Below are 25988 nucleotides of genomic sequence, written 5' to 3'. Positions count from 1 at the left end.
ACCAACCTAGCTGTTTTCGTTGGTGGGACGGAGAGAAGGCCCTGTGTGGCTGATCTGGTCGGGCGGCTTAGTTGGTGGTACTGGAGGTGCTCCTTCAGGTAAACTGGGCCGAGACCGTATAGGGATTTAAAGGTTAAGACCAACACCTTGAATTGGGCCCGGAAAACAACTGGAAGCCAATGTAGATGAAATAACACCGGCGTGATGTGATCACGGCGGCGGCTGTTTGTAAGCAGGCGTGCCGCCGCATTCTGCACCAGTTGTAGTTTCCGGACCGTTTTCAAGGGTAACCCCACGTAGAGCGCATTGCAGTAGTCTAATCGAGAGGTGACCAGGGCATGTACCACCAGTGGGAGCTGATGAATAGGAAGGTAGGGTTGCAACCTCCGTATGAGGTGTAGTTGATACCAAGCTGCCTGGCTCACTGCCGAAATCTGAGCCTCCATGGACAGCTTGGAATCAAGAACAACCCCGAGGCTGCAGACCTGATCCTTCAGGGGCAATTTTACCCCATTAAGATTCAGGTCAGCAACACCCAACCTTCCCCTGTCACCCACAAGTAGCACCTCGGTCTTATCAGGATTGAGCTTCAGCCTGTTTCTTCCCATCCACCCACTCACGGATTCCAGGCACTTGGACAAGGTCTCTACAGCCAACTCCGGTGAAGATTTAAAGGAGAGATAGAGCTGCGTGTCATCAGCATATTGGTGACACCGCAGCCAAAAAACCCCTGATGATAGCTCCCAGTGGTTTTACATAGATGTTAAATAGCATGGGAGAGAGGATAGAACCCTGTGGTACTCCACAAGTGAGGGGCCAAGGGTCTGAAACCTCATCTCCCAATGCTACCTGTTGATGCCTGTCAGAGAGAAAGGAACGGAACCACTGTAAAACAGTGCCTCCTATTCCTAATCCCCCCAGGCGATCTAACAGGATACCGTGGTCGACGGTATCAAAAGCCGCTGAGAGATCCAGGAGGACAAGAAAGGTGAATTCTCCCCTGTCTAATGCCCTCCTCATATCATCTACCAGAGTAGATGTAAGGCCAGATAAAGTGTTGACTGCTGAGCAAAACCTCTCAGGGCTGGTTCACACAGAGTTTTAGTACGGGTCTGGTGCTACTCACAGCCCCTTTTAATTTGCATGGTTCACATGACGTGACTGGCAATCAGCAGCTAAAATGCAGTTTTCCCCATAGTAAAAACATGCTGTTTTAATCTGAAAAGGGAAGGTAAATACGTATCTCTAGGGGTTTGTAGATGCTTTACTCCAATGCTTCCCCTCTCCACGCCCACTCCTGCCTCCTCCCTTTGTTCATGTCATTTCCTGATTGGCTGCTGGCTCCTGTTCTGCAACCCTGCGTGGTCATTAAGCTGCGTGTTTGATCCTTTCCCTTCAGTGTGAATGAAAAGCACCATGTTTGGAGCTGGCTTTGAGCCCCCTATGTGGACTGTGCAAACAGAAAACGAAGGTAAAAGCCGCATTTTTAAAATGATGTTTTGCTCCCATGTGGATAAGCCCTCAGTCTCTAGCCACCAAATAACATAGGCTTGCAGCTAGCTACTTGCCGAAGGCAAACAAAAATCATTCATAAACAAGTCTCTTACAAGAGTGCTGAAACTGCTATACAGCTTCTGAGTAGGTAGCATTTTAATTACATTTATCTTCCATTTCCTGGTTCCATTAAGTTTAGCCAAGACAATAGAAAGCTATACTTTATCTGTCCTGAGTTTTATTTTGCAGAATTTGTAGACAAGCATAAATATAGCAGTCTGTGACCTTACAGAAGAATTATGCATATCATAGAAACACAATTAAAATGATGAACAATTTCATGAACATTATGGTGGTAAGGTGGTTTACGTGTTTGCAACCTTGAAGTACAAGGGAGTGTTATATTCACTAAATATTCTTCTGAGGAAATTAAAATACTAAAATGTCCATCTAATCTGAACACTTGAATCGAACATTTAAACTCTCCCAGATTAAGCAGTCAAGTTTGTTTTGTGCATAAGTAGCACCAATAGTATACACGAATCTTGCTGGATCAGATTAAAATCCATGTAGTCCAGCATTCTGTTCCTACAGTGGCAAAACAGATGCCCATGGGAAGCCCACGAGCAGGACATCAGTGCAATACCACTCTCCTGTTTGTGTTCCCGAGCAACTAGGATTCAGAGGCAAGCTGTCACTAGTACTGAAGGTAATGTATATCTATCATGACCAGAAGCCACTGATAACCTTGTTGTTGTTATATGCCTTCAAGTTGACTATGACTTATGGCGACCTCCAACACCATCTGTTATAAACCACCCTATTCAGATCTTGTAAGTTCAGGTCTGTGGCTTCCTTTATGGAATCAGTTCATCTCGTTTGGTCTTCCTTTTTTTCTACTCCCTTCTGTTTTTCCCAGCATTATTGTCTTTTCTAATGAATCATGTCTTCTCATTATGTGTCCAAGGTATGATAACTTCATTTTCATCATTTTAGCTTCTAGTGATAGTTCTGGTTTAATTTGTTCTAACACCCAATTATTTGTCTTGTTCGCAGTCCATGGTATGCGCAAAGCACTCCTCCAACATCACATTTCAGATGAATTGATTTTTCCATTATCCACTGTTTTCACTGTCCAACTTTCACATCCATACACAGAGATGGGGAATACCACGGTCTGAATGATCCTGACTTTAGTCTTCAGTGGTACAGCTTTGCACTAGAGGACCTTTTTTAGTTCTCTCATAGCTGCCCTCCCCAGTCCTAGCCTTCTTCTAATTTCTTGACTATTGTCTCCATTTTGGTTAATGACTGTGCCAAGGTATGGATAATCCTCGACAGGTTCAATATCCTCATTGTCAGCTTTAAAGTTACATAAATCTTCTGTTGTCATTACCTTAGTCTTCTTGACGTTCAGCTGTAGTCCTGCTTTTGTGCTTTCCTCTTTAACTTTTAACAGCATTCGTTTCAAATCATTACTGGTTTGTGCTAGTAATATGGTATTGTCTGCATATCTTAAATTATTGATATTTCTGTTGACCACACACGTCAACAATTTCTCCCTCCAGTTTTCACACCTCCTTCATCTTGGTCCAATCCCGCTTTCCATATGATATATCTCTATCTAGATTAAATGAATAGGGTGATAAAATACACTCCTGTCTCACACCCTTTCCGATTGGGAACCAATCAGTTTCTCCATATTATGGCCTTACAGCAGCCTCTTGTCCAGAGTATAGGTTGCGCCTCAGGACAATCAGATGCTGTGGCACCCCCATTACTTTTAAAGCATTCTATAGTTTTTCATGATGTACACAGTCAAACGCTTTGCTGTAATCTATGAAGCACAGGGTGATTTCCTTCTGAAATTCCTTGCTCCGTTCCATTATCCAACGTATGTTTGCAATATGATCTCTGGTACCTCTTCCCTTTCTAAATCCAGCTTGGATATCTGGCATTTCTTGGTCCATATATGGTAAGAGCCTTTCAGAGCTTGGAAGATTACTTTTAAAAAGTAATAAATTACAGTTACAATTACATGGCCCAAAAAAGTAGTAATTACTGTTATAATTACAATTGCTCTGAAAGTAACTGATTGCTTTACTTTTTCTCAAAAGTAATCACTACAATTACATTTCAGTTACTTTTTAAAAAAAACACCTACAAGGTGCTGGCCTTGGCTGCTGCACATCTAAGTAGCCTAAAACAACATTAAAAATAAACACACACATACAGAGGTAGTAGAATAATTCTTTTTATCCATAAGATAGCAATGGTGGACTCTCCGCTGGTAAGGGAGGTGGGGAGGGAGCAGAGGCCACTACTCAGATCTTTCCACATCAAACCAAATGCAACTCCCCCCCACTCAGCCAGCAAGCATAATCTCTCTCACTTAACCACCTCCCGGACCCTGCCCTGCCACCAACTAAGGGACTGTCACCCAAGCAAACATTTTCCTCTTAGATGCAAAAAAGTTAAAGTACTGCAAATGCAGCACAGTAGCCAGAGAGGGTGGTGGAAGCCACTTTGTGTGCCAAGTGCAAACAATTATCTCTCTCTCTCTCTCCTGCTGCCTCCTTGCCTCCTTCTCCTTTATCCATGTTCTTGCCCTCCAGCTCCTTTCTCCCTCCACTCCATTCTTCACCACCACCACCATCCATTTTTTAAAACAATTGTTTTTTCCACTCCACCCCATCTCACTCTCCACCTCCTCGCCTCCTACCCACCCACAGAGCATGAGGGAAGAGTGACACTGCACAGAAGCCCAGTTTGAGGCACATGATTTTCATCCACAAATCAGAGGAGCAGAAGACTTCCCTGCTTTCCCCCCCCTCCAGTAATGCCCAACAGTAATGCTGGAAACATTACAATTACTCCACAAAGATATTAAAATTACTCCTAGTTCTATTACAATCAAAATGTAAAGGAATTACCCACTCATTCCTCAAAAAAGTAATGAATTCCAAGTAATTCATTACTTGTAATGAATTACTTCCAAGCTCTGAGTACACTGAAGCCCATCTTACAGCTTTGACACCTTTTACCAACATTACCCAGTCAGAATCAGAATTATTTATCACCATTCATGTCGTCATAAACTCAAGGTTAAACTATTGTAATAAACTCATCACTTAAACGCCCTTCAGAGCTTCATCAATGAAATGTGAAGTGATTCAGAATGCCGTTGCCTGCCTTTGCACTAGAATTTAGGCAGCTGAATTTCTAGCATGTAGGGAAATCACAGGAGTCAGCACATCTGGAATGAAATGGTTGAGCTTCATCCTGGGAAACCTTCTTCAAGATTAAGGTATCTTCCCTGCAGGTATAGGTATGTTCCAGCAGCTGCAGTTGCTCCTCAATATTTTGAGCTAAAATCTGGCTATTGATTATGTAACATGATATAATATTTGAAACTCCCTGAGCTATATGTAACCCCAATGCCCTATCATCATTTCTAAGACTGACTAGGAGTGCCCTCTTACATTTGCCACAGATATGCCAAATTTGGGCTACAAAAAGACCACTAAGGTACTTTGGGTAGTTGTCCCTCAGGTTCAAAAGGGAGCTGAAATGCATGCGGTACCACTATTCAGACATCCATCCTGACACCCATTCAGAGTAAGAGCAATAGAATGTAGGAAGCACTGGCCTACCTAAACTGGCTTAGTCTGTCTTCAGTGACATCATGTAGCCAAATCTGATTGCCTGTGTGACATAATCATGCTCCCTGTATGATCCCTGATTAGCTGGGATGACATCCTGATGGAGAATAAATGCTAAAAAAAAATGGTGCTCAAGCACCAGTAAAGAGTGAGAAGATAGGCCAAACAACCCCCCCCCAATGTCAGGATTTTCTTGAGGGACATCTCTCTGTATACCAACAATGCTTATACACAAACATATTTTGATTTAATCTCATTATCATCTAGTTTTTAGGAAATTTTATTTAATGTTGTTGTATTTTTATTGTATTTATGTAAACTGCTTTAGAAATTATTAAATTAAAGTGTATAAATTGTTTATATATATATATTCACTAATAGGCAAAAAAACCCTTGCGGTTGAAGAAAGTACCTATAGCCAACAGATATTTCTATCAAACTTTAAAAAGCAGGGAAATTGGGCAGCTATAGTGAATGCACCAGGGGAGCAGGAGACCTGCCCACTTCTCAGAGATATTGTACTGCCCTACAAATTTGTACAAATACAAACACAATTTGGGTAGGGCTTTCACAGTCCAATCCACTTCCTGTGTAGCTTGGAAGAATAGGATAGGTAAAAGGGTAGGTGAAATTGACCGTGGGGGAGGATGAGAAGAGGGAGGGAATTTTGAAGTGGGCAGGGAAGAAAGAAGAGGGGAGGGAGGAGGAAGGAAGAGGGGAGGAGGGAGGAAGGGAGGGAAGGAGAGGAGAGAGGGGAGGCGGAGGTGAAAGGCAGACCTGATCATCTGCATGCTTACTGAGTTCAATGGGATTTACCCCTGCAATCATGCTTAGAACAGAGTTTGGAAGATTACTTTTAAAAAGTAATAAATTACAGTTACAGTTACATGGCCCCCAAAAAGTAGTAATTACCGTTGCAATTACAATTGCTCTGAAAGTAACTGATTACTTTACTTTTACTCAAAAGTAATTGCTACAATTACATTTTAGTTACTTTAAAAAATGCCTACAAGGTGCTGGCCTTGGCTGCTGCACATCTAAGTAGCCCAAAACAACATTAAAAATAAGCACAGACACACAAAGGGTAGTACAATAATTTTTTTTATCCATAAGGTTAACAGAATGGCATAACAGAATCTCACATCTCCTCACCCACCCCCAGCAATGATACCCCAACACACATATTTTTTGTATATATATATTGCCTCCAGCTCTTTTCTCCTTCTACTCCTGTCAATTTTTAAACAATTGTTTTCTCCACCCAGTCTCACTCTCCACCTCCTCCCTCGTCGCCTCCTAAGCACCCATAGAGCATGAAGGAAGAACAACACTGCACAGAAGCCCAATGTGAAGCACATGATTTTTATTCACAAATCAGAGGAGCAGAAGACTTCCCCTGCTCCCCCCCCAAGTAATGCGCAAAAGTAATGCTGGAAACATTACAATTACTCCTCAAAAGTAATGAAGTTACTACTTGTTCTATTACCAGCAAAATGTAATGAAGTTACCCACTTGTTACTCAAAAAAGTAATAAATTACAAGTAATTCGTTACTTCTAACTAGTTACTTCCAAGCTCTGGAGCCTTTGTTATAGAATCTTGAGCATTACTTTACTTGCATGGGATATTAAGGCAACAGTTCGATAATTACTGTATTCCCTGGGGTCCCCTTTCTTTAGAATTGGGATGTATATTGAACGCTGCCAGTCTGTGGGCCATTGTTTTCTTTTCCATATTTGTTGACAAATTTGTGTCAATATTTGGACAGATTCAGTCTCAGTAGCTTGTAGCAACTCTACTGGTATGCCATCTGTTCTTGGTGATTTCTTTCTTCGAAGTATTTTAAGAGCAGCTTTCACCTCAAGTTCTAAAATTTCTAGTTCTTCATCATATGGTTCTTCCATGAATGAATCTGTCATCCTTGCATCTCTTTTATAGAGTTCTTCAGTGTATTGCATCCATCTTCCTTTTATTTTATCTCATTCAGTCAGTGTGTTCCCCTGTTGATTATTCAACATTCCTACTCTTGGTTTAAATTTCCCTTTAATTTCTGTAATCTTTTGGAATAGGGCTCTTGTTTTACCCTTTTTGTTGTCCTCTTCTATTTCTATACAATAACTATTGCAATAGTTCTCTTTGTCCCTACGTACTAGTCGTATTGTTGCATTTAGGGTTCTGACCGTATTTCTATCTTCTCTTGCTTTTGCTTTCCTTCTCTCTTTAACCATTTTAAGAGTTTCTTCAGTTATCCATTGAGGTCTTTCTCTCTTTTTAACTAGAGGTATTGTCTTTTTGCATTCTTCCCTGATAATGTCTCTGACTTCAATCCATAGTTCTTCTGGTTCTCTGTCAACTAAGTTTAAAGCTTCAAATCTGTTCTTTATTTGATCTTTATATTTTTCTGGGATGTTATTTAAATTGTATTTTGGCGTTATGATTGTTTTGTTGTTCTTCTTTAGCTTTACTCTGATGTTCGATATGATCAGTTCATGATCTGTACCGCAGCCTGCTCCTGGTCTTGTTTTTGCAGAAAGTATGGAACTTCTCCATCTTCTGCTACCAATTATATAATCAATTTGATTCCTATATTGACCATTTGGTGATGTCCACATGTACAGTCGTCTTTTCGGTTGCTCAACAAATGTGTTTGCAAGAAACAAGTTACTGGCTTCACAGATTCAATAAGTCTTTCTCCTGCTTCATTTCTATCTCCTAAGCCCCATTTCCCCACAATTCCTAGTTCTTCTTTGTTCCCTACTTTTGCATTCCAGTCGCCATGATTATCAGCACATCTTGTTTTGGTGTGTGTGATCAATTTCTACCTGTACATCTGCGTAAAATCTTTCCAATTCTTCTTCTTCTGTGTTTGCTGTTGGAGCATAGACTTGGATGATGGTTATGCTAATAGGTTTCCCATTTAATCTCATTGATATCACTTGCTCAGACCTTGCATTATAGCTCCTAATTGCTTTTGCTACATCACCTCTCACTATTAAACCAAGCCCATTTTTTTTAATTTCTCATTTCCTGCATAAAATATTTTGTAGTTGCCTGACTGAAAGTGTCCCATTCCTGTCCATTTTAATTCACTCATACCAAACATTGTAATGTTGATATGTTCCATTTCTTGCTTGACAATTTCTAACTTTCCCTGGTTCATGCTTCTCACATTCCATGTTCCTATTGTCTGCGTCGTACAACTCCGGACTCTCCTTTCGCATCTGTGTGCATCAGCTTCTGGGCTGCCTTTCAGCTTTGACCCAGCTGTGTCATTAGTCACAGCACTACTCGTACTTGTCCTTTGTTCTTCCCCAGTAGCTAGGTGCATCAGCTTCTGGGCTGCCTTTCAGCTTTGACCCAGCTGTGTCATTAGTCACAGCACTACTCGTACTTGTCCTTTGTTCTTCCCCAGTAGCTAGGTGAATGTCTTCTGACCCGGGGGTCTCATCTGCCAGCACTATCTTGTGTTGCATTTTGGATAGTTCATAGGGTTTTCATGGTAAGAAGTATTCAGAGGTGGTTTACAACTGCCTTCCTCTGAGTCTGGATTCATTTTAGTCTGGTGTCTCAGCTTTGACCATTCCTCCTTGGGTGCCCCTGCTAGGAGTCTAGCCTCTTGGTCTAGACTCCTGATGGCACTGTTCTCAGCTTCTTCCACACTCTCAAACCCCCTCACCATGTTAAGGTGTGCACCCTAGAGGGGGATTGATAGCTTTATTCTCCATTAATATATCTAATCCCCTTTCAAAGCTGTCCAAATTGATAGCACTACATCTTGTGGGAGGAAATTCCATTGTTTTAACTACGTGCTGTGAGAAGAAGTACTTCTTTTAATTTACCTTAACCCTCTAACCATTCAATTTCATTGGATGACCCCGGGTTCTAGTATTACAGGAGAAGTAGAAAAATGTCTCCCTATCTATTTTATCCATACCATGTATAATTTTATCTCTCTCTATTATATCTCCCCCCCCAATTCACCTTTATTGTATATACTAAGAAGACACAAATGATTTAACCTTTCCTCATAGGGGAGTTGCTCCAGCCCCTGATCATTTTGGATGCCTGTTTCTATGAAATGATCAAGGGGCTTTAGCAAGTGTCTTTAAAGAAAAACAATATGCTTTCTAAAGAAAAATAACATGCTTTCTAAAGTGGTATTAAATTAAAATAACATGCTTTCTAAAGTGGTGATCCTGAAAACATTTAATGGTTGCTTATAAATTTTTACTATCAGATGTATGATATGTGATTATATGAAGTATAGACTTAATGGGAAGCTTTTTCTCTAACTGAACATGAATTCATATAGGCCAACACAAAAAGGTGATATCAAAGTCCTGGGTCATGAGCCCGTAAACTCAAGCTGAAGTACTTGGACATAAGATTTCCCTAGAACAAACAAGGTTATGTGCAAATTCCTAGAGGAAAATGGATTAAAATTTTAATTCTAAATTATTTTAATAAAAACAATATAGAGTTCACGTTCTGATCAGTTCTTTCAATCCTCTGTTGTTACATGAAAAGCCAGCTGAAGACAGTGAAATATTTTTACTAGCAGTCATAAAAATACTATGCAGAAAAAGACATACCATAGTTTATCTGCTATTGAGTTCCTTCTTCACACAGGATTTGAAAGTGGTGTATTTCTGTAGGCTTTTGTAGCCCTGAGAAGCAGAAGACAAAGAAGTGTACATGTGCAAGCAATGTGTGAAGGCAGCCAGAGGTAAGCATTACAAGTGGCATGAAAATAATAAAAGAATTCTTTTTGTTAGCGATAGTGTACAGATCCAATATTTATCATGCACCTGTGATATTTACACAAGGCAAATGATTGCTTTCAAAGATGCTACGAGGGTGGTGGGTTTTTTAAAAAAAATAACGTTCTTGGTAAAGAAGAAGGAAGTTGCATGTTTTAAACAAAGTCCAAATCTCCATTTTAAATAAGATATTGTGAAAATAGCCTCCATACTCTACTTTCATTCAGCTTAATATTAATTATAAACATCAATTATAAACATTATCTGGCAATACACTGACTGTCCACAGGGTGGCACTTAAACATGCAAGATCTTAAAGAGGAAATTCTTGAAATTCAATTTATAAAACAATTATAAAAGCCACTAATACATTTGGCAATGGAAGTTACATTCAGAATTATGAACTATGTATATATGTCTCTTTTGAGAAATGCTAAAACAAGATTGTCTAAAAACACATCCTAACCTTACATTATCAAGGCAACTAGCAACTCCACATTACCATGGTAGTTTTAAAAAACATTTGGAGTACAAGCAATGAAATAAATTTTGTCACCACATTTGAAGGCAACAGATTATTATAAAGTTAGCTTACCCATTCAAATTACTAGAGAAAGTGACACCTAGATAATTCTTCCTTCTCAAAAGGCCTCATAAATCAGGTATGGGGCAAGAAATCAAAATTGGAGTGGTATAAATATTTGAGCCACCCTGCTTGAACGGATCATCCTGATTTTGAGTTTAGGCCAGTCCCTCTTTGAGCTGGGGAAAGCTCAAAATAGTGGCATCCTACCTCATCTGCTCTTCCCACCTTCTTTGACAGTCCCCACTCCCTCGAGGGAAAAAAACCCACCCTTTTACGTTGAGGAAGGGGTTCCAGGTGGCTGAGGGTTGCAGCCAAGCCCCATGATTCAGTGGGAAATTACATTCAGATCATGTCATTTGCTACTGAGGAACAGCCCTGTTGAGTCTCATGACTCTCCTGCCTTCTGCCACCTGGTAGTTTGGTACTCCCTTCTCAAGAGATTCTTCCCTTGGGAAATGAGGTTGGGAGCTGGCAGGAAGAGCAGACTAGTAGAGAAAATGAGAAAGCCCGGGAAAGGGGGAAATTGGGCTGCTTGACTGTTCCAAGTTGGATAAATGAGAAACTGAAGGTGTTTTAATTGTTTGATTTGAACAGTCGATTAGCTCAGTCATTTATGAGCTGAGCAACTGGTAGATGCCTATTCCTATCTATAACTGTTAACTGTATTTCAGGCTTAAAAAATAAATGTAATATGATTATTACATTTTAGATACGAGATTGGGCATAATTTAAAATGTAAATTAATGTGAAGTTACACTATAGTATTTATAGTACTTAGAAATACTTTGTGACAAAATTCATTTCCACTGACTACTATTTAGTCAATTTATTTTCTCTAGAGGGCAGCCAGTACTATAGAATAAACTTCTAAAGCTACTTAATATGCTACCAAAAGCTTTTAGACATCAACTTCTCCGTCTGTAAATTGTTATTACAAGATTGAACCTCTAACTGAGGACCTGCTTGATCAACAGCAAACTGGATCACAATGTATCTGTAGACATGGCTATAGAAAAACAACAACAAATCCCAGTTCTGTAAATTAAGGGTTAGTAAACTAAAACACATACAGACATAGTTTTAACTTCAAGAACCATGAATTAAGGATGAGTTTCATTTCACAGACTACACACTTACTTAAATAGATACTCTTAATTTTTCATACACCCACTCACAAACACCCAACTTAAAAAGAAAAATCGATGTGATACAATTCTGGAAACCCTTTCAGTTTGAAGAGAAAAGTGTAACTCTATGGAATACCTACATTTGAAATGATTATGGAAACAACACTATTAAACAGTATAGGTTCTAATATATCAGTCATAATTATAGCACATTTCATTTGTGATTAAGAGATCATCCATATTCTTACCCTAAATCCTCTATGCAATCTGTCTTTCATTATACCAATAAATTCTTTGTAGCTCAGCTGATCATCTTTGTCTACATCAAATATCTTGAAGACTGTGTTCACCAAATGTGGTGAAAGCTTCAAACCTGTAGCTACATATACTGCACGCTTGAACTCATCTATGGAAACAAGACAAGTTAGCACCTAACAGAAGATCAACATGTAACACAGTGATTGCTACTTGATTTTCATTTTAAAAACTCAGTCTCTGTCATATATAGAATCATAGAGTTACAAGAGGCATATAAGGCCATTAAGTCCAACCCCCTACTCAATGCAGGAATCCAAATTAAAGCATACCTGACAGATGGCTGTCCAGCTGCCTCTTGAATGGCTCCAGTGTTGGAGAGCCCACCACCTCCCAAGGTGAGTGTGTGTGTATATTTGTCAAGAAAGTTACCTTCTAAGTGAGCCTTATTTAATTATTAAATTTATATCCTGCCCTTCCTCCCAACTAGTTATAGTTGTACAGGCAATCTCTTCAAAAGAAGCAACTGCTAATGCAACATATTAAAATGCAGGCTCTAAAATCTTCACTAAATTGGTTAAAGGGTATTATTAAAATGAAATTTGTTGTGCTCTTCCCTCTTCTGAGAGCAGTGAGAAGTTTCAGGGGCACATTGCTTACTCAGGTCTTTTTTTTTAAAAAAAAGATGGTAAGTGAACACTTATGGCACTGAGGGACTGGGAAGACCTGCCCTGGGAGTAAATGAGCATTTGGCTGCTTGCTTGTTCATTCCTCTGGGTTGCTGTCACAGCTGAGGTCCCAGGTAAGTGCTCCAAGGACTGGGACCCCCTGGCTGACCCTCGCTCCAGAGAGAGGCTGCAGTCAATCTTGCAGCCTCTTGCATTAGCTCCTGGTGGGTCAGGGGGCATAAAAGCCCAGCTGCCCTTGGGGAGCCCCTTAGGAAGCCCTGAGAGCGAAGGCACTACCTCCTTCTATTTTTAAAAAACCAATCTAGAGGAGATTGGTAGTGGGAGGGCATATGGTGAATGTGTAGTTCCTGCGCAGGGTGAGAGCCTGTGCAGTGGACTGAACAATAGGAAAAAGTCACCAGATGCCTTAAGAGTGAGAGTCTGCAACTGGCAGAAGGCTAGCCCTCCCTGGGTGTGAGATGGGGGGAAGTAGGTGTGCCCTGTGTGAAAGATATTGAGTGGACATAACTGTTTCTAATTCTTTCAGAAGCCTACTGGGATAACTGGTTCAGGAAGGTTTTGTTGGTGGGTTCTTGTTGTGTACATATCAGGTATTTAGGAGAAGTCTTAGTAAGGAAGAACATGTGTGATGCCACCCCAATTTCAGTGGTCATGGGTAGAGGGAGGTATGGCCATGGTGAGGTGGTGAATTACCACAGAAGACAAAGAGAAGGCTATTTATGCCTTGTTCCTCGCTCCCACTCATCTCATAGACTGGTTCCTCCTTGCTCATCTGCTGTGCCCACTGGCCTGTGTCTGCTGTTTAACACCAGATCAGTACACAATAAGACCACTCTCATCCATGATCTGATCATGGATGAAGGTACTGATTTGGTGTGCATTACCAAGACTTGGGTGGGTGAGCTGGGAGGTGTTGATCTGACCCAGCTTTGTCCACCTGGATACTCGGTGCAACACCAGCACAGGCTGCAGGGACGGGGCAGGGCTGGAGTTGCTGTAGTTTACAGAACTTCCATCTTTGTCACCAGGAAACCCCTCTGTCATGGAGCTGGCTGTGAGGGCCTGCATCTGGTGACGGGACAAGGAAGCAGTAAACTAGGGTTGCTGCTGGTGTACAATTCACCCTGCTGCTCAGCAGCTACTCTTACTGAGCTGGCAGACGCCATCACGGGTGTGGTACTGGAGGAGCCTAGAATGATAGTCCTGGGTGATTTCAGTGTCCACGCTGAAGCTGCCTCTAGTGTTCCAGCTTGGTAATTCATGGCCTCCATGACAACCAAGTTGCCACCAGCCTGACGCATTAGGCAGGGCACACCCTTGACTTGGTGTTTGCTCCAGCTGGAGGAAGGGGTGGTCTGGAGATGGGGTGGTGGTGGATGTCACCCCACTGTCATGGTCAGACCACTTCCTGGTGAAGTTTAGACTTACAGCTCTGATCCTCTCTTGCAGAGGTGGTGGACAGATTAAGATGGTCTGCCCTGGAGACTAATGGAATCCACTGGATTCCTGAATGCCCTGGGGGAGTTCTTAGTAGATAGAGCAGCTGACCATGTTGAAGACCTTGTCACGCTGTGGAACAGTGAGGCATGTCAGGCTCTTGACATGGTTACCCCTGAGTGCCCTCTCTGGCATTGGGGAGTCCAGTTTGCACCTTGGTATACTCATGAACTAAGGGCAATGAAATAGGCTGGAGAATGGCTAGAGTGCAGGTGGCAAAAGATGTGCTGTGAGGTTGATGTGGCACGAGTAAAACATCATAACCATACCTACTGTGTGACAGTGTGGGTGGGAAAGAAGGCCCACTTCTGCCACCATTGCATCTTCAAGTAGCTGTCTGGTGGAGCTTTTCCGTATTGTTAGGGGTCTGTTGACATCAACTCCACGGAAATAGTTTTAGACCCTTCGGTGTTCTCGGTGGTAGGAGAATCATGACACTGATGTAGGACCTTGGCTCTCAATTCTCCCGGGGGCACATACACAGCTGTGTAATGATACAGCACCCCCCCCTTAGCATGAAGTCTACCGCGCTTCCAGGAAGCTGCCTCTCCAACTCCAGCTGCTTTTCCTTAGCAAAAGGATCTAGTTCCTGTGCCGAACACAACTCTTCAAACCAGGAGTCCTGGCACGCAGCCATCACCATCTTCTCAAGGGGTATAATGAGTCGCAGCAGTCTCTGGGTCGGATTCTCCAGATACTCCGGCTTGTGAGATGGTGTGTCTGCCTGCTTATTCTGCACCTGTGAAATGTAATGAATTTTGAAGTGAAAGCCAGCAAAGAATTGGGCTCAACACACTTGTCTCTGGTTCAGCTTACGTGTGGTGCGGAGACTCTCCAAATTTCGATGATCTGTGCGAACCTCTATTTCATGCTGCGCCCCTTCCAAGTGATGCCGCCAAGTTTCAAAAGCATCACAGATTGCCAGCAACTCTTTCCCACAAATGGTATAGTTTTGCTTGGAATTTGTTAACTTGCAAGAAAAGTATGCACACTGCCTCAGACCCTCCCCTTTCTTGGCTGGTTGTAAAAGCACAGCTCCGATGGCCATGTCCAATGCATCCATCTCCATCACGAAAGGGCATGTAGGATCCGCATGCTGAAGTATGGGCTCAGAGACGAACAGGACTTTTAACTCCTCAAAGGCTCTTTGTGCAGCTTCCATCCAGTGAAAGGGCCCTGGGCCCTTCAGGCACTCCGTGGCTTTGTCAGAGGAGGTTGTGATGAACCGATGGTAGTAGTTAGCAAACCCCAGGAACCGCTGGAGATTCTTCTTCGTTTTGGGAGGTTGCCACATGAGAATGCTGTGGACCTTTCCCGTGTCCATCTCGACTCCTGTGGGGGAAATGCAGTATCCCAAAAGATCAAAACCGCACTTTTCCAGCTTAGCATAGAGGTGATGTTCCCTGAGATGTTGCAACACCGCCCGCACATGCTCCCTGTGCTGAGCTGGGGAGTCCAAGTAAATGAGGATATCACCGAAATACACTACAGTGAAGTGGTCTAGATAGTCTCTAACGATGTCATTCTTAAAACTCTTGAAGACCCCGGGGCTATTCGAAAGCCCAGGAGGCATGACCAAGTACTCGAATTGTCCATATCAAGTCTTGAACGCAGTCTTCCACTTAACCCCCCCTTGATTTGCACAAGATTGTAAGCTCCCCGCAAATCCAATTTGGTATAGTTCCCATACTGGGGTGAAACAGGCGTGGGGGAATGGTATGGGAGCCTGAGAAAGCGGGGCTTCTGCCTTGTGCTCCAACTACCTTCAAGCCAGCTGTCTATCTGCAGGCATAACTGAATCAACTGCCAGGTGGGAAGGCATGTGCCAGTTCATCCAGGACTTCTGTGCTAAGTCCATTCCGGTAGAAATACATCAAGGCAGAATCATTGTAATCCATCTCTTGTGCTAGGACACGAAAAGTGTTGATGTACACCCCCACAGAGCTTTCCCCCTGCTTCAGGGTTCCCAACTGACAGGACACAGTCTCCTTTCGCTGAGGAACACGAAACATCTCAGTCATAGTGTTAATGAACGCTGCATACTGGGTCAAGACAGGATCATTCCACACCAAAAACAGAGTAGCCCATTTGGCAGCTTCCCCTTCCCGGAAACTGATAACAAAAGCCACCTTCACATCACCATTCGGGAACTTGGCTTGACGCACTCGCATGTACAGTTCACACTGAGCAAGGAACATGGAAAACTGGTCACTCTGGCCACCATAGGGTGGAGGCAATCCCACTGGCGCTTTGACATGGGCTGCCGGAGCGGCTGCTTGAGCCACGCCCCCTTGAGCAGCTTGGTTAAACAGGGCTCGGAGATTCTGGTTCTTGAGTTGGAGATTCTAGGTTTCTGCACAGAGGTTCTGGACTTCTGCATACAATATTTCGACAGTTCTCTGGAGACCCTCTTCTGTGCTGCCACTGGCCTCCATGACATCTGTCATGGGAATGCCGGTGAAGGGAGGTGGTGGCTGAGTCAAGCTGTCCTGCCCAGAGCAGCTTCAGGATTCAGACTGAGGAGAGGTGATGTCTTTCTCTCTTTTTATTAAAGTTATGGTTACATCCAAAGTGGTGCGTTTCATTCACCTGTCTACGCTGTCTCACTACTTTTCCTAACTATCCTAACTAAGCAGTCTCTGCAGTGTTTGGGGAACGTTGACTCAGCACTTGTGCCTCAGAAGGCACTGGCTTAAGTAGGGAAGGTTTTCGTGCGCAAGCGGCAGCTCCGTCTGAGTCCCACATTTTGAAAGTCTCTCTTCTTGTGCCTCCTCGCACAAGGTGAGGGGGGAGGCGAGTCTCCTCAAGCAGCACATTGGACAGGGGGGCTTCTCTAGGTGACAGTGCGGGCTGTGGAAGCTGAATGCTGATTGGCTGGGAAGCATTTGAAGTGTCCAGCGGGGATTCCTGCCTGGTTGTGGATGGCGTGATCGGGGATTTGCTTCCCAACTGCTCTGGCATTGGACTCACAGGAAGGGCAGGAACGGCATCCGTGGAAGTGCTGGGCATGGGAGTTTGGGGTCTGCCTCCCAGTTACTCTCCCTTCCTCCTGCTTCCCAAGGAACCTCATCCTCATCTGACTCCACTCCCCGATCTAGCTCTTCCTCAGTCTGGGGCACAACATCCGGAGGCCCACTGTGAATTGTTTACAAGGCACTTTGAGGGTAAAATTGCTCGCCTCTGTAGCAATCTTGATGCCCCACCCACATCTACTGTAGTCCCTAGTGAGGTGTCCAGTGCAACGTCTGCTGCAACTGCTTGGGATCGGTTTCAGCTGATGCGGCCTGATGACATGGACAAAGTGCTTACGACAATGTGGCCAGCAACGTGTCCTCTCGACCCTTGCCCTTCTTGGCTTATTAAAAATAGCTGAGGGGGTTTGACCGAGTGGATCCAGGGTGTGGTGAATGTGTCATTGCAGGAGGGAAAAAGCCCACCTTGGACTCATTAGTTTGTGCCAGGTTGCAAATATTCCCTTTTTAGGGAAGGTGATTGAGAAGGTTGTGGCACAGCAGTTGCAAGTACTCTTGGATGAAACCGATTATCTCGACGCATTCCAGTCTGGGTTCAGGCCTGGTTATGGAACTGAATCAGCCTTGGTTGCCCTGATAGATGACCTCTATTGGGAGAAGGATGGGGAAATGTGACCCTGTTATCCTTACTTAATCTCTTGTCGGCTTTTGATACTAATTACCATGCTATTCTTCTGAGCTGACTTGGTGAGATGGGTATCCCATCTCCAAGGTCATTTTCAGAAAATAGCATTGGGTGATTGTCTTTTGGACCCCTGGCAGTTGTGCTGTGGGGTGCCACAGGGTACCACCTTGTCCCCCATACTGTTTAACATCTATATGAAGCCCTTGGGAGCTGTCATCAGGAGATTTGGGGCGAGGTGTCAGCAGTATGCGGACGATACCCTGCTCTATTTCTCTGCAACATCTGAATCCCAAGAGGCTGTGCAAGTCCTGAACCGCTCCCTGGACTTGGTGGTGGGCTGGATGAGGGACAATAAACTGATTCTGAATCCTAGCAAGATGAAGGCACTGTGGGTTAACGGTTCCCAAGTTCAGATAATTGGTCAGTTGCCTGCTGTATGGGGTCATACTCCCTCTGAAAGAGTAGGTCCGTAGTCTGGGAGTGCTCCTGGATCCATCTTTGTTGCTAGAGGCCCAGGTGACCTCAGATAGCTGCAGCTGTTTCTGGACCGGGATAGCCTGACTATTGTTGTCCATGCACTGGCAACCCCTAGGCTGGATTACTGTAATGTGCTCTATGTGGAGTTGCCCTTGAGGTTGGTCCAGAAGCTGCAGCTGGTGCAAAATGCGGCAGCAAGACTGCTCACTGGGGCAGGGTATCGCCAACATGTCACCCTGCTGCTGAATGAATTGCACTGGCTACCTATTAGCTACCAAGCTAAGTTCAAGATTCTGGTTTTGGTGTACAAAGCCCTATTCAGCTTGGGACCAGGATACCTGAAAGATCGTCTTATCCCTTATATACCCAGTCGATCACTACGCTCTGCAGGTGAGGGACTCTTGCTGATACCATCTTATCAGGAGGTCTGTTCCGCACAACATAGGAAGCGGACCTTTAGTGTGGCAGCACCTACCCTTTTTAGATTAACTGCAATTCAGCATTGCCTGAATTCTAACTGTGGAAAGAAATCGTCTGAAGGTCTAGTGGGTAGCTCTTCCTCATCTAAATGATAATCAAGAGTCTGCCTCCTGGTCTCAGAGGACAGGAGTTTCATGAAGCTGGCTGACCTCAAGGAAAGAAGCAACAGCAGACAGACTAAAAAAGCAGGCAATGAGTGCTTGAGGGAAGCCTGAGGGACACAATGACTTGTTCTCATTTTGCTAAACCATAATTTTGTGCAAGGATGGGGAACTTGTGGCCCTCTAGATGATGTTGACTTCCAACCTCATCAGCCCCAGACAGCATTGCCAGTGGTCAGGGATTATGGGAAATTTAGACCCCCATCTGGAGGACCACAGGTCCCTCATCCCTGGTCTAGAGTTATAGGCAAACAAGGCCACTGTGGGTGTAGAATATACCTATAAAATGGTATATAAATGTGTCATACAGATGAATCATCCCTACCATCCTTGCATATATTAGGTGGTGGGGAATCTTGGATATAGACAGATGTATCATACCTCATAGGTAGCAAACATGAATAAATGCCATCCCATACATACACATTTTGAGGAGGACGGAGAGGCAGAATAGCCAGAAGGCTGTAACTACTTCTAATCTTATCAGAAAGTTCCAACTCCATTGGAAAAATCCTAACTGAAACAATACTTGATGCTGACACAAGTGTGGAAGGGCTGCTAAACAAAATGGGCTTCTTTTCTTTTAATAATAAAAAGCATTACATGTTGACATTAAATATTCTCACCTTGTCCTATTGAACGGTTTGCAAAATTATACATTTGCATTGCAATTGTAAAGTCTTCTAGGTTGTTCAAAAACTGGAAAAATGATCTGAATTCATCAAACGTAATGCCCTGTGAATAAAAGAATACTAGCATTAGTACTATAGAATGAGCAGTTGCAGCAGCCCCGTGATCGCTTGGTGGCAGTTTCATAGCTGATAGTCAGCATACAGTGGAGACAACTCTATCCCTCTCACAGCCCCCCTCCCGCATTGCAGTCCTGCTGCTGTAAGCCAAACTGTATTAGTACAGAAAGGATGCCTCCCTCAGGAGCACAGTCAGGCCTCTCCCATATGGCCAAACTGATGGAAGCTTTATTGGTAATATTTTATTACGTTACTCAATAGTTTGAGTAATTTGAGACTAGAATTACTTAAACTATAGTAGACTCTAAACGTGAGTTAAGTGGAAGTGTCAATTAAGAAACTGGAAGTGATTAAAATTTGAGAGACAGGATTTTTTATATATTCTGAAATTTCTAGTGAAATTGATGTATTCCCAACATCCAAGCTGAAACAGGAAGACTTGCCCGTAAAACCTTTGAAGGTAAGCACAATACAACCAAACACAAAGGAGTGTAACTGTCTAGCCCTTTTTACTTCGTTAGATTCCAGCCAGATGAGAGGAAGGTTTATTAGAGTGTGTAATATTCAATCAACCTGACCCACAGAAATGCAGTATACTGTCTGCAACAGAGCTTTATGAATGGCTCTAACTTGGGAACACCCATCTTCAAATGTTAACAGCAACAGTATAAACAAGACAAATAAATGAAGCACTGTTCTCCAAAAGTGGAGTGGGACTATCCTGTTATGTGTCACATAAGACACCCAGACTTTCATCTCCAATTTGAGCTTCTGTCCATGAATAAAGTCATTTTAAAATCCCACAACTAGAGAGAACCCAACTATCTTAACAAATGGGCCACCACTGAAGGGGAGATGATGGGAGATGTATTAGAACATTTCCCCTCCAATACTGCTCAATTCAGCTCTGAGGGAAAGGATTATGACTCAGGGTCTTATTGGGGGAAAAGCCTCAGTCTGGATATAGTGTAGAATTAGGTGATGAGACTCTGGAATTCAGACTGTTGCCTTCTTCTTTCTACTCAGTCCCTTTGGATAGGAGCAGTCATCTAAGCAGATATTCTCTCTCAAACAGGCTCAGAATACAAAGTTAATGGAAATAATTAGATGGGTTAAGTGGGTAGGGAGATGACATGGGTAGCTGCCTTACTTCAAGATAAATAACCTAATTGTGGCAAGCTCCAATTCTAAATCCTTTCCCAGTATAAACCCTTCTAGTATCTTGCCTTTATGGCCAGTGGTCCGATGATGGGAGCAGTAGTCCAAGACGGGTGCAATGCACATTGAAACCGCTTTTCTTTGCAAGGCATCACTGTACTGTATATTTTTGCAAATGCAATTGCCACTCGGGTCACATGCTCTATCGCTTGTGTTTATATCATGGTTTCATGTCACTGGGAAGTACAACAAATGTGGGATGTTCTTAAGTCTCGAGTGCTGTGTTGTCTTACTTTATCATACAGTCCGGCACCACACATCAATGGAATTAGTTGTAACTATGCAGAAAGTGGGTGATGTCTGAAAGGTCACATTTTTTACTTAGGGAAAAACAATTGCATCAGTGCAGACAGTCACTTGCACATAAAATTAGGTGCGGCTTTCCTCCCCAGCCCCCGTGCACAACTATTAGACGTATTAAATAAGCTTATGATTTTTAAATGGAAATATCTGTTTTGTGCTTAATAATAATATACGGTTTTGGATTTGGGGCCAGGACCATAGTGTACTACAGTGTTCCTTTGCTTGATTTTTGCTCCTTGAAAAAAGGACGTGCACATAGGCAATTTGAAACTAAATGCACGATAAAATACTGTTGCACATTAATGAACGCTCACCATTCATTACAATCTACAGCCCTGGCAACATTTTCCAATTGCGATTTTTTACCGCAGAGACATGTGCAGTACAGGGTGCACTGAAAATGAACACACACACCCAAAAAAGGAGGAAAAGCATACAATCACAAACATTCCTCATCCCCCCCCCAGTGAAAAGTGAAGGTCCAGGGAAAAGAGCCGTCAAATTACGTACAGCTGTGCAGGTGCACACTGAGTCCGATTAAAAAAACTTGTAACTCTCCAGGTGTTGAGAGTAAAATGGAGGATAGAACTGCATTCTGATTCACTTCCATGTGTCTGAGATTACAAGGCTAAAGATAGGGCAGCAAAGGAAGGTGGGGATAAAAGGATGGCAAACTGGCTTCAGACTGGAAGTCGCTCCCATTGGTAATAGCTGGTTCACATCGAAAACTAACAACTCAAGGACAACATAGTAAGTAAAAAGCGGACATAAAACACTTCTGAAAAATCCCAGAATAAAGGGGCAGAAGTAGTGGTATAACTAGCAAGCAGCATCAGCACAAAATAATGCAAATGACTGGACCCTAGAGGGTACCAGGCTGGTGAAGGCTATTCCACTATGGCACACAACTCATGTTTTTTTAAAACCATGGTTTGTCCAAACCCTGCCTAGTGGCTCAACTATGGTTTTCTTACTGCCAACAAACCATGATCTGAAGCCATCATTTATTGTTGACTTACTAAATTTGGATTACTTCAACCATGGCTTGGCAATACGTACAAATCTAGCATCCTTCCTTAACCATGGTTTGTTTGTCCACCCCATCCCAGACACTTACCAAGCTACAAAGGAGCAAGGGAAGAATAGCTGGAAACTAAAACAAACGATGGAGAAACAAGTCATGGCTTGTTTGATCATCTGTGGGGCAACTTGTGATTAACTTGTTGTTTGATAAGCATACAACAGCTAAGCATTATGTGCAAATGAGGCCAACATCTACAGAATTCAAAATATGCAGCAGGTTTCTTCTACTCTCTAATTCTCTTTCTATTCCCTTAGTCCTGTTGCTTTGGGTGGGGGGGACCATGAGCTGAGTGTTATACCCACACCCGGTAACTAGTATTCATTCATTTCTATTTTTAAAGTGCTTATACCACTGTGAAAGCACACAATCGTGTTTCTTCTTAGTATTATGCTTTAAGTAAATTTGTTGAGTACCCTATCTATGTCATGCCCAAGCACTTTGGATGTTTTTTTTTGCCCAGGGCAAGTTCTTAACTACCACTAATTGCTAAATGATACTTACTGGTTCTCTTTTTTTAAGTCTCCCAAGGTAAGATTTCAAGACTGTTGAAAAGTGTAGTGATTTGAAAAGAAGTCAAACGGTTTACAAGTAGTTCTAAAACAGTCAAACCTGATCCTTTTGCAAACAAACAGAATGAATTATATCCAAAGCATCCCATGCTTGAAGGGCTGCTTGTAACATCAACCCTACTGGTTTGAACTGATGCATTTAGGTTCCTCTAGATCTCTTCATTGCTTAAATTTACTGCAGGCAACACATTTGTTTCCTAACAAATAGATTAGTCAGAAAGATTATTTATTTATGCAACTGCCCAGGTTCTTTGAAAACCTCTGTTTAGACACTTATAAGAACTACTCACTCAACAGTGGCCTTCTACAAATGACCCTGTGTTAGAATATTAGAGAACTATACTAAAAGTGTTAAAAGACAGTGTCCACTAAAAATGACAAAGCTGTACATGTAATATCAGATAGTTTGTCAAGTAAATAAAATGTCATTTAGGATAGATTATGTTAAACAGTAACAACAGAAAGATAATCCAAAAAAAATTTCAGATAGATATTGCTGGAATTTTGCATATACACACATTTTGGAAATCATAAAAACTTTAATGGTAACAGTTTATACTAAATAGACAAATGGAATGGTTTATGTCAAAAATATATAACTGAGAAGGTGTGGGTAGGGATGATAGAACAGAGTTAACAACTTTTTGTCTTCTGTGACTTTAACAGTGGTATGATGAGCAGAAATTCAGGAGGTGACTTTTTCCCCTCAGCATGTGCCAAAGGGAGTCATCTGCAGAAGTTCTGTTCATCACATAGTTGTTAAGACACGGGAGCCCTGACCCCCAAAAAGATTGACAATCATGGGTGAACCTAACACAATTTGAAATATTTTACTTCAACATGTAGGACGTGCATGAAAAGCAATTCCACCCCACCCCCATTTTACATTTTTTTCTCCCTCCAACAGTCAGCCAGCATTCCCTAGCCACTGGGCATGCTCAGTACTCATTGGTTGTTTTTGTCCTGGGAAACCAGAGTTCAAATCCCCACACAGCCATGAAGCTCACTGGGTGACCTTGGGCCAGTCTCTGCCTCTCAGCCTCAGAGGAAGGCAATGGTGAACCCCCTCTGGATACAGCTTACCACGAAAACCCTATTCATAGGGTCGCCATAAGTCAGAATCGACTTGAAGGCAGTACATTTACATTTAAAGTTTGTTTCTTATAACATTTATTTTAAATTGTCATTGCCCACCCTGGGATCTCAGGGTGAAGGGTGGAAAATAAAAACATTCATTGGTTTTCACACAGGGTGTCCCAGAGCGACTTACAGCATAAAAGCTATTAAAGCTTCATATAAAACACAATACCTAAACATGCTTATCCAAGAACATTTATAAAAGAACAAATTCTACCCACCCCACTAAAAGATAAGCACTAAAAAGGCAAAAACATATAACTCACTACCCTCCCAATTAACAATCAAAGGCCTGGTTAAACAGACATGTTTTAGCCTGGAACCGAAAAGCAAACAATGATGGCACCAGACATATTTCCCTGGGGAGAGCATTCCAGAAACAGGCAGCCACCGCTGAGAAGGCCTGTTCTTATATTGCCACCCTCCACTCCATGCCTGCAGGCAGATGGAGAAGGTGTCTGGGTAGGTTTGTATGGGGAGAGGCAATCCTTGAAGTATTGAGGCACTTCAAAAAAGTGTTGAAGTGTGGAGTGTTTCCGTTCATGATCCAGCCATTCCATCCCTTTCCTCCTGGTTTTCTCCAGAGCTTGGAAAAGTTACTTTTTTGAACTACAACTCCCATCAGCCACAGCCAGCCTGGCCACCTGACTGGGCTGATGGGTGTTGTAGTTCAAAAAAGTAACTTTTCCAAGCTCTGGTTTTCTCTCCCCCTTTGTCAGCATTCCATGGTCTCCAAGTCTCAGCTACAATAAAATCTTGGATTTTTCCACTGATTTCTATCAGCAACTCTCACTTCCATCACTAGGGAACTTAACGAAATCTTTGTATGAATCAGGAAATGACCTGTCGAGACAATGAGATGGTTCTTTCTGTACTTTTCATATCTGTGTATCTTCCTCTCTCTTCATTTTGCAGACACTCATTCCCATTCTCCCTCCCATCTGATCTTCAGTTTCTTTCCCTCTCAGTTGGTCAGCATTCTTGGCACTGTGCATGCTCACTTGTCATTGGGATGCTTTAGGGGTCCCCTACTCAAGGTTACCCTGAGTCTGCTGATATCTCCCCTCTTGTGAACAGCTTTTGCTGTTTTGACTACATAGGCAACAGCACTCAAAGAACTGAACTGGAATAAGAATACACTAAAAGTCTGTTATTCTCAACCATGATGGGAGAACACAAAGGGTAAGTGTGATAGGTGCTGCGTGAAGTACCACTGCTCCCTGCCTACTTGCCCAGGCACCATTCAGTTTGCAGGTGCATAACAAATCTAGAATGTCCCTATGCATAAAACGTTAAGGTGTCCCCGCACTTATAGTGCGAGTCATTTCCGACTCTTAGGGTGACGTCTTGCGACATTTACTAGGCAGACCATATATATGGGGTGGGATTGCCAGTTCCGTCCCCGGCCTTTCTTTATCCCCCAGCATATGCCGGGTACTCATTTTACTGACCACAGATGAATGGAAGGCTGAGTGGATCTCGACCCCTTTTACCGGAGATTCGACTTCCTCCTTCCGTTGGAATCGAACTCTGGCCGTGAGCAGAGCTTCGGCTGCGTTACTGCGACTTACCACTCTGTGCCACTTAAAACAAAAGGAACCTAAGTGGTTAAAAGTATCTGTCCATATAGGGATGGGATCCATATTTCATTGCCAGTTTGATTTTTGCTCCGTCAAACTTCTTTCCGGTACCGCTTCATAAGGGATTAATGTTCGCTATGTGCAATAAATACAGATTCATTTTTCCTTGCAAAAATATCAATATTAATATTGGTATTTTAAAATAACTTTTTAAACATTTTTTTTAAAAAATATTGATTTTTCCTGAAAATATCACTATTAATACTGATATTTTGAGAGAAATATCAATATTGATATTTTGGAGGTGATTTTTTTTAAAAAAACCCACTTCAGTCACAGAAAACCACTAGAAAAAAACCCAATCCGCGAGGACAACCCCCCCCCCATGAATTAATAGGAAATCTAGTGTCAAATTTGAATTTTGTGAAATTCAAGCACATTCCTATTCCCCCACCCACCCCAAGTCCATATGCTCTACAACAGCTATCACATTTAGGTACATGT

At 42.6% G+C, this 25988-nt stretch overlaps 1 protein-coding gene across 2 annotated transcripts in view; it reads right to left on the bottom strand.

Moving 5' to 3' along the window:
* The window catches only part of MICU3 (mitochondrial calcium uptake family member 3), an 87451-nt gene that overhangs the window by 3694 nt on the left and 57769 nt on the right, over positions 1-25988 (bottom strand). For both annotated transcript variants that reach the window (XM_061584118.1, XM_061584119.1), the window contains 3 exons: positions 19471-19579; positions 11877-12034; positions 9748-9822 (listed from right to left, as the gene is read on the bottom strand). In XM_061584118.1, coding sequence (XP_061440102.1) covers positions 9754-9822; positions 11877-12034; positions 19471-19579 — 336 coding nt within the window. In that variant the 3' untranslated portion in view covers positions 9748-9753. The remainder of the gene's footprint in view (positions 1-9747; positions 9823-11876; positions 12035-19470; positions 19580-25988) is intronic.

This window comes from Rhineura floridana, chromosome 9, assembly GCF_030035675.1.
Source record: "Rhineura floridana isolate rRhiFlo1 chromosome 9, rRhiFlo1.hap2, whole genome shotgun sequence".
In the NCBI taxonomy this organism is placed as follows: Eukaryota; Metazoa; Chordata; class Lepidosauria; order Squamata; family Rhineuridae; genus Rhineura; species Rhineura floridana.
Note: the sequence above shows the minus strand (reverse complement) of the source record. Positions and strands in the feature narration are given on the sequence as shown.